The sequence below is a fragment of the Medicago sativa genome, chromosome 5 (genome assembly GCF_051527215.1).
Source record: "Medicago sativa cultivar Bolivia chromosome 5, Bolivia_mono, whole genome shotgun sequence".
Lineage (NCBI taxonomy): Eukaryota > Viridiplantae > Streptophyta > Magnoliopsida > Fabales > Fabaceae > Medicago > Medicago sativa.
In genome coordinates this window covers 57121184-57130289 of record NC_140753.1, presented here as the reverse complement: position 1 = coordinate 57130289, position 9106 = coordinate 57121184, and the positions used below count along the sequence as shown (strand labels likewise).

Below are 9106 nucleotides of genomic sequence, written 5' to 3'. Positions count from 1 at the left end.
AATTCAAAAGTGTACAACATGTACGAAACGATTTTTTCTTCCAATTTATATAATACATGTCTTCTAGAATCAAAACTACGTTTTTTAAAGTTTGCTTGGCGCTTGATTCATAAACAGATTCCTACAAAAGATCATTTATCAAGTCGAGGTGCGATTCAGTCTAATGTTATTCAGTGAACGAGTCAGTGTGGTATGGAGCAAATGAAGCTGATCATCTTCTTTTTTTTGGGCATGCAGTCTTTAGAAGTGTTTCGTATTTGTTTAACAATGGTTAGGTATGTACTCTGTCAGCCCTTTACACCTAACGGATCATCTTAGGAAGAAGAATTGTACAATAAACTGCTTGAACTCGAGTCCCACCCTGATGCAAAAACCGCCAAATGGCTTGATGATCTTGAAGAGGCCAGGAGGAAAGCAACTATTTGATTTTACCATTTCATTTGCTTTAGACTTTATTTCGAATTACCAGTTTAGTTAATTTTTAAACAAGGGCCAACTAGTGTGTTAACTTATGCGATGCACCTGACATATGTCTATAAAGAATGAGCTTTATGTATTATTGTAAAATGATTGTTTCTTGAATTTATGTATTTTGAACAACCGTTGTCCTATGTCATATTGATAGATGTCCCAAATTTCTCCACCATCACCATCTCTTCCCCTTCGATATCTATCCTGATAATGATCGTTTCAAACCCCCAGTGAGAGCTTTGTCAATCGGATAGTTTTTGCATTATTCTGATTGTTTTCCCTTTTATTGTTTATTTGCCACTATTGTTCTATTCACATTCATAGGATACAATATTCATATGACACTTCAGTAGTCTATGAAGGCTAGCTCTGGTGTGAATTTATCCTAGTTCATGTTGAAACTATGCATTTAACAACATTCTGTTACTTATCACAAAAATATGGCTGATATTGCTCCTTGTCACATATTATGGAAATATATACAGGAGAATGTGGTATGTTTTGGAATAAGCAATGGAGAATCACAGGCACATGTAACGTATGAGGAAGGTTTCTTAATTCTATTGGTCACAGATCATACTGCAAGCTACAGAATTCTAGTGTTACGTTGTTCAATTGTAAGGAAAGATAAGCAGGGAGGATACGGTGTAGGAGGAAGGATTTATATTGTATCAGAGATGAAGAAGGGGATTTTATGTTGACCCGAACCGAATGGTTTTCCCCTCTTCTTGATATTGATGTTGGAGAGGCGCTTGGATTGTTAAAGGCTATGGAATGGGTAAGGGATTTATTACAAATGTGGAACATGGATTTCAAGGTCGACTCCAAGACGGTTGTAGAGAACATATACGGAAAGCAGATCGGTGTTTTAGAATTTAGTGAAATAACCACTAAATGTGTATATCTGCTTGCACAGATCTTATAAACTTTAATGTTCATTAGAGACAAGCAAATGAAGCTGCTCATGGCTTAGCTAAGGCGACTCCGTCGAAATCTAGTTTCTATATTAATTCTAACAACCCACCATGTATCGAATATATTTTTATAAATGAAATGCATTAAACTTTTTGTTGTAAACAAAAAAAGTTTGTAGCATTAAATTAGTCTATTATGCCATGATAATTCAAATGCATACAACAAGTAGGAAACGATTTTTTCTTCCAATTTCTATAATACGTGTCTTCTTGAAAGAAAACTACGTTTTTAAAAGTGTCATTGTTTGCTTGGTAGTTGCTTCGTAATCAAATTTCTACAAAAGATAATTTATCACGTCGAGGTGTGATTAAGTCTATCTAAATGGAATTAAATTTTTTAAATAATATTATAAAATATAAAATAGTAAATAATATAGTTTAAAAATAGAAAAGGAAATAAACAACTTAAACTCGTGTATCTTCTTTATATAAACTACTGTTTAAACGAACACTTTATGTCTGTCTATCCGCTATTCTTATTGCACTAACCGATATAAATTACAAACAATAGTTTTTACGAAGGTTTGATTAAAATTAATTTGATTTTGATTAAAATTATAAGTATAGATTGTAACACCCACACTAAACGTATCTAGAAAGTTTAGTATGTGTGTTATCTTTAGTACTGGATACATTAAAATTTACAACAATAAAACTTTGAATGAATATAATATACAACAATACGTGTTCGTACAATATCAATACAACACATCTCGTCTAAAACATAGTAAATACATCCTTGATATCCACATCATCCGACAGCGGGTACGAACGAGCATCTGCTGAAATATCCATCCGACTACTAGCTTGCAATCCAACCTGTTTATTTGAAACAAATAAGGATTGGGATGAGACATAATGTCTCAGTGAGTTCTACCTAATCCTAGGCTATAGGTAACCTTGGGGGAAACCTACGGTCACCACGTGTCTACAATACAACCTGACGGTTGATTATACGTGTGTGGTCATACTTTCCTAGACGGTCGTGCATGTTAAACCCATCATAGGTTCATTTTACTTGTCATACGTCTTGCTATCATCATACGTGTCATGGCGGTTTAAGAGAACCTAATACCGCTATGCCAAGATATGCTAAACACATCGAGGCCTAAACATAACATAATCATGACACGATCCTAAACCGGACGATTAGGGAAACCTAAGATCGTTATCGGCATAATTTTCTTTACTTGCTTTATTTCATAACTTGTACGTATCTAACGTCATATAATATCTTGACATCCTTAGTGGTTCATGCTATCATACTAGTTCTCGACGATCTTCATCAAGGCTCTATTACATAACCTATACATTTCTAACTTCATATGAAAATCAAGTTCATTCATTAAGTTGGAGGTTAGCATTGAACAACAACAACAACATTATCTGAGTTCATTTTACGGAGAGCCCCGGGGTGGAGTAAACCCGAGCACAATCCCTATCTAACCGATGAAAACCTATCTAAGGTAACATCGGAACTCCCTCTGTCACGTGCGGGCCCCCCTTGCGGAGCTTATCCCGTTTCACCTAGCGGAAACCCCTCGAGATCCAACCTAGTGTGGATCACAAGAGACATGACACCTAGGTCTTTCATTATTGTCTTATTCATTCATGTAAGGTTTCTAACCTATACATGCTTTCTCCTATACCTCGGATCCGGGATCGATCCGATTAGCGGTAAACTACATACTTGTTCATTCATGAACATAGTTAATCATAGTAGAGAGATTAACTTATCAATCCACAACTTATCATGCGTGCACAAACTTTCTAAATCATATGCGAAGAAAATATACTTCGCGTCTTATCCTACATAGGATTCTTACTTAACTTTCTAATTCTCGACAAGCTATGTCGAGGCTCTACATACATACCTTTTCTTAGTTCATCGCTACCCGAGTAATTCGGCTTAAACTCTCTTGTGCCATTCTTGCCATACATGCTAAGATTACCATGATTTTCATTTCAAGAATCATTTGATGTTATGTGCATTACTTAGATGTTGTTTTGGGGTTATAAAGTTGTAAAACGATGAAAGACAAGCTTCAGAATGCACCACCGGCCCTAGAATGAGCCATCAAGCCAAAAGCTTGCTGGCAGGACCAGAGAATTTCGCAGATAGCGACCTGCAAGCCTGGGGAATTTCGCTATTAGCGAAATATTTCGCTAATAGCGAGTTTCTTCTGGTCTGTGGTGCAAATTTTGCAATTTTGACCCAAAACTCGTCCAATTCGATCCTGCAATGCACCATAAACATCCATCAACATATAGAGACATTTATAAACATATTTCATGGCAATTTAACATCTAATCAACAAGAATTGGCCAAAGTGGCATTGGGGTTCTAAACCCCTAATTAACATAAATTTATGAATTCTCACAAGAGATAACACAACCCAAAGGTGGAAAACTATCTATACAACTCACCTTAACATGTTTCTTGTAATTCCTTCAAGTTCCAAGCTTTTCCAAGACCAAACCCTAGCCCAAGAATCCAAGTTCAATCCATTCTCTTTGTTGTTTCTTGTCCTTAAAGCTTCCATAATCCATGCTTGGTTACCACTTGTTGATCTTGAATGAGTTTGAGTGGATTGGGAGAGGGAAAGGGGCGACATACTTAGAGAGAAGGAGGAGAGAAATTCTTTCTCAAACCTAGAGAGAGAAAGAAGAAGAAATTATGAAGATTTTACCCCAAAATCACTTATATACTCCCTTGCGCAAAAGTACTTAAATGCCCTTCGTCTCAATCGCGTTTAGCTTGACACTGATACTTAAACCCATACTCGAGTATTATTACTCGATAAACAATATTTGTCATGCTCACTTCCCATGAACCTTGGTCCTCAAACACGTTGACTAGTAATATTCCATTAGTTAGCGAGCGGGATATTACATAGATAATAGATATTATGCATTTTCATATTGTAATTTGTAATAAACTAAACATTTTTTTGAAGGATATACCAAAGTAAGGATAGATAATAAATATTATGCATTTTCATATTGTAATTTGTAACAAACTAAACATTTTTTTGAAGGATATACCAAAGTAAACTTATCTTCTTCAATGATACAACCAATATAACAAATATAAAAAAATTCAAAAAAAATATAATAAATATAATATAACTTTTTTTTAATGACACCAACAAAAAAAATCGGCCCAAAACAGCCCCCATTCTTCTTTTTATATATAAAAAATTTCAAAAAAAATATAATAAATATAATATAACTTTTTTTAATGACACCAACAAAAAAAATCGGCCCAAAACAGCCCACATTCTTCTTTTATATATAGGATGAAAATATAATGTAGAGCGAAAACTGAACTGAGCGCTATTCCGATTTCTATTTCATATTCACATTCACTACCGGTACAACACTTCTCCTCTATCATCTTCTATTCTCTCATTCTGATTTTTCCTTTAATTCTCATTATTTTCTTCATTTATCTTTTCTGAATTACTTCTAACTTGTTCCAAATCGAAGTTGTTGTTTCTTTCATCATGAAATTATTTGAATTCAATAATTTGTGTGCAAAACCCTAAATCTGGGAAATTGCAGCTTCATGATTATGAGAGCACGTTTCACACGATTCTATAAACCCATGTTCATTCTTAATTTTCTGTTTTGAAATTGCTTCTAAATAATTGATTTATCTTTCACTTGTTTTTGTTATTTGTTTTACAGATTGATCCATAATGGCCAAAGATGAACCCAAAAGTAAGTAGATAGTAACACGAGAATTCTTCATAAACTACTAATAAAATAATGAATTTTCGAAAAAAATATTTTGTTACCAAATATAAATTATGTTAAAAAAACTAAATTTGAGATAAAAAAAAGATAAAAAAAATATGAATTTTCGAAAAAAATATTTAAATAGTAGAAGTTCAAATAGTAAAACAAATATAAATTATGTTTGACTCAAATACCATTGAAACTAGTAGACACTAAAATAAAAAATGTTTTGAGCAGTTTGTATGTTTTTCGAAAAAAATATGAATTATGTTTGACTCAAATACCATATTTTTTTTTATCTTTTTTTTTTCGAAAATTTAGTTTTTGTAAATATGATTAATCTTTTTTCAAAAATTTCAAGATTGGTCATTTTCAAAAATTTGAAGATTATTCATATTTATAAAAACCATGTCCGAATAACAGGATACAATGTATATTGATTGACATCGGTATATAAATCATGTTATACGGTTGAATGACAAGTACTTTCCGAAAAAAAAAATATGATTTTTTTTCATTTTTCCGGTATTGAAAAAATCTGGAAATATGAATTTTTCAAAATTTATTAATTTTTTCCATAATGTTATCATTTTTTTAATTTTTCCAGATTTTACTTTTTATTTTTAAAATTTTCCAGATTTTTGTTTTCATTTTTATTAATTTTTCCAATTTTTTTTTTAAAATTTTTCGGTATTTTTTTATTTTTTTCCAGAATTTTTTTTCATTTTTTTTATTTGTTAAGAATTTTTTTCGTTTTTTTATTTTTTTAAATAAAAAACTTAAAAAAAATATTTTTTAATTATTAAAAAAATATTTTTTTTTTATTAAAAAAATATTTTTTTTATTAAAAAATAGGAAATGCCACGTGTCCCTATTAAAAAAATAAAAAATAAAAATAATTATACAGTCAGCGTGCCACGTCATCAAAAAAGGTGACGTGGCGCGCCACATCAGCACCTGGCGTGTGCCAGATTTGACCAGGGGTGTTTTCGACGGAATCTTCATATTTCAGGGTTGGAATCGAAAGAATCTTTTTTACTGGGGGGAAAACCGGAACTCGCCTATATTACAGGGGGTAAAAATGTATTAACCCATAATTTTAACTTGTTCAGAAAACAATTATGTAAATAACTCAAGAGTTTCTCATCTATCACAAATTGTATTTACAACACTCTGCTCTTACTGTATAGCTTTTGTTTCCTTCTTATAGAGACAGATGCCAAAAAACGGATTAAACGTCCAAAATCACGACTTCAGCTTCAAGCGTCATCTAACAAGAGTAAGTTGATCATAGTAAGTCTATTTCCCAACAGTTGTGTTGGGATACAAATTCTGTATTTTTAATTTTACTGCACTCTTCTCTTACTTTATTCCTATTTGTTTCTTATAGAGACTGTCTTGAATGTCAAGTCAAAGAAACATGTTAATTCAAAGAAACGGATTCCACCTCAAAAAACACTAAACAAGTTGATAAACAAAATGGCATGTGAACCTGAAGCGTCATCTACAATGAAGAAGAATTTACCTGAAAAAGACGAATTCTTGGATGAGCATGATCACAGTAAGTGTATTGCAGAAAAGTTCGGATACAATTTTCTTACTGTATTCTCATGTACTTTATTTTTGCTTCATATAGAGACTGTCTTGAATGTCGACTCAAAGAAGCTCAAAACAGATGATGGAAACAAAGGAATTGAAACAAGCAAAACACCGCTTAAATCTGAAGATGATGAACCTTGGAATCCTAATAAGCCTATACCTGAAGATTATGTACCTTGGTTGGAGCATGATCATGATAAGTGTATTGCAGACCAATTGGGACTCGACTTTGATGCTCCGATACCAGCGTATTGTAAGCCAACCTCACTTGTTCCTCAGTATTTGATGTACTATCTTTTAGTTAAGTAAATTATTTCTACCATTCTTTTATTAGCTTAGGTCATGGCAAAGTTGATACGTATCTGAATATTCCTAATCTCCCTCTCTTGGTGATTTATATGTTTCTCACTTTAAATTACTACATTATGTTGATGAAACTTTCTATTATCTTTTGCAGATGCCAAATATTTTGACAATCAGGTACTGTGTTCTACAATGAATGCCCTTTTAACTTTGAGTCATTATGCTTTGATGAGCACAACCATTATATACTACTTAATTTTACAACATAAATATACATGCTTTTGTTTTTTCACCCAAAAAAACCCGTGTGCTCTTTTTGTTTGTTACTTGAAACTTGTAGCTTTCCACTAGAATCAACATGATGTGACACAATTATTTGATTAGATACTCCTTTTAACTGTTCTTTCCCATTGTCCAACATTTGCTCTATCTTTTGTTCTCTTTTTATCCCGTTTGTAGGTTCCGCAATCCCCAGACGAACCGTTCATTTTGTCAGGTTCAGAATTAGACAGATACTCTCCATTCCATACCCCTCCTCGTGAAGTAACTCCATTATCAGAGCAATATCAGCTCCTAACTGAAGACGCTCTATTTTCACCTTCTCGTAGAGACCTAACGGATCTTGGGTCCAATGATGATCTTGGGGATCAGGGTCCAATGACAAGATCCAAGAGAAAGAAATTGCTGGATGAATTTTACAAAGAGGTTGAGATTGAGATGGAACTGGTCTCTGATCAGTACAAATCCATGGAAGAGAAATTCATTGGAGAGCCCGCTGCGAGGGTATGAAGTGTTTGATTTTAGCGTTTCAATTGCTTATGACTTTATTTTAAATTTTAAATTTGGTTTAATTTGTAACAAGGGCCAACTAGTGTGTTAACCCATGCATTGCACATGACATGTCTAAAATGAAGGTGCTTTATATATTGAACAACGAATATCCTATGCACGGTAATCAAAATCAGACAAAACACTAAATCAGTGTAGACGAACCGGTAGTAATTAAATATTTTATTTTTTTTACGAGCTCATTAATCCTCTATGAGAAAGTGAGTTGTCTGTTTGATATGTTTGCAATTTTCTTGATATGGATGTTCACTCTCCTCTTTGTTTCGTTCACATCGCCTCCCTTCACTTCATGATGTGGAAAAGTTAGATATATAAGTTCCTGACAGACATGTTTAAGCATGTAAGTCATGTTTAAGCATAAAGGTTCCTAACAGACATGTTATATCATGTAAGTCTTGTTTCTATTAATCTTACAGAGATGTTAAATGCTCTTATTGGTCTCAGATTAAGAAGGTTAGTTGCTCTGTTTAATCGTGCAGAAACTTATATTTTATGAACAAGTCCCACATAACATTGGAAAAAGCTAAGGGTGCCCACAGCTTAGTTTGAGGCCTTCAACTGTGAGGCCAATTCGATCCAAAAATTACTAAAGTGGCATTGGTTTTCAATATTTTAAGTTAAAAATGGCAGGAAAAAGTTACATTCGGTTGAACTTGTGTAACTGGCTCAACAGCTGCCGGTATTTATCTTGTGTGCCTGATTTTTATCTGGTTCTATCACAAGCCAATTATAGGTGTCAATTGAATTGGGCATAGGTTTGGTTCCAGGTTGAATGGCCTGTCCGGTCCTGTTTCATATTGTTAGTTGCCCTTAATTTCTAAAAATTTATAATAAGATGTTTGTAGCATTAAATTAAAATGGACCAGAGATCTTTTCTTTTTCTGAAAAGTGTCATGCAAGGCACTTGTTAAGAATTCAATAACCGAAATAATTGATAAGTTTTGTGTAGAAAAGTTTCTTATCAAGATATATGTTGACTTTGAAATTTTACATCTCCATAATAGTGATGGATAAATGTTTAATTAATGTCATCAAGTTGATGTTTTTTGAATTTATATCATTGATGTCCAAAAGCATAGTAATGAAGACCTCATTTCTTTCATCTCTTTTTGAAAAATGGTGCATATCCTTTTTCTTTTTTAAGGAAAATTGTGCATATCCTTGAACAG

General features: G+C 33.0%; 1 protein-coding gene across 1 annotated transcript; it reads left to right on the top strand.

Moving 5' to 3' along the window:
* Positions 1 to 4782: 4782 nt before the first annotated feature.
* Positions 4783 to 8014, top strand: LOC146923356 (uncharacterized). The gene is made up of 7 exons (XM_085708546.1): positions 4783 to 4819; positions 5136 to 5168; positions 6397 to 6465; positions 6577 to 6747; positions 6823 to 7038; positions 7243 to 7265; positions 7548 to 8014. The coding sequence occupies exons 2-7, from the start codon at positions 5147 to 5149 to the stop codon at positions 7875 to 7877; spliced, it is 831 nt and encodes a 276-aa protein (XP_085564672.1). The 5' UTR covers positions 4783 to 4819; positions 5136 to 5146; the 3' UTR covers positions 7878 to 8014.
* The last annotated feature ends 1092 nt before the right edge of the window (positions 8015 to 9106 follow it).

Bases quoted from the DNA above. Each gene is read 5' to 3' on its own strand.
- LOC146923356 (XM_085708546.1), top strand. From the start codon at position 5,147: ATGGCCAAAGATGAACCCAAAA. The intron at 7,039-7,242 runs GTAAGCCAACCT...TATCTTTTGCAG, and splicing joins TGCTCCGATACCAGCGTATT to ATGCCAAATATTTTGACAAT. The intron at 7,266-7,547 runs GTACTGTGTTCT...TCCCGTTTGTAG, and splicing joins CCAAATATTTTGACAATCAG to GTTCCGCAATCCCCAGACGA.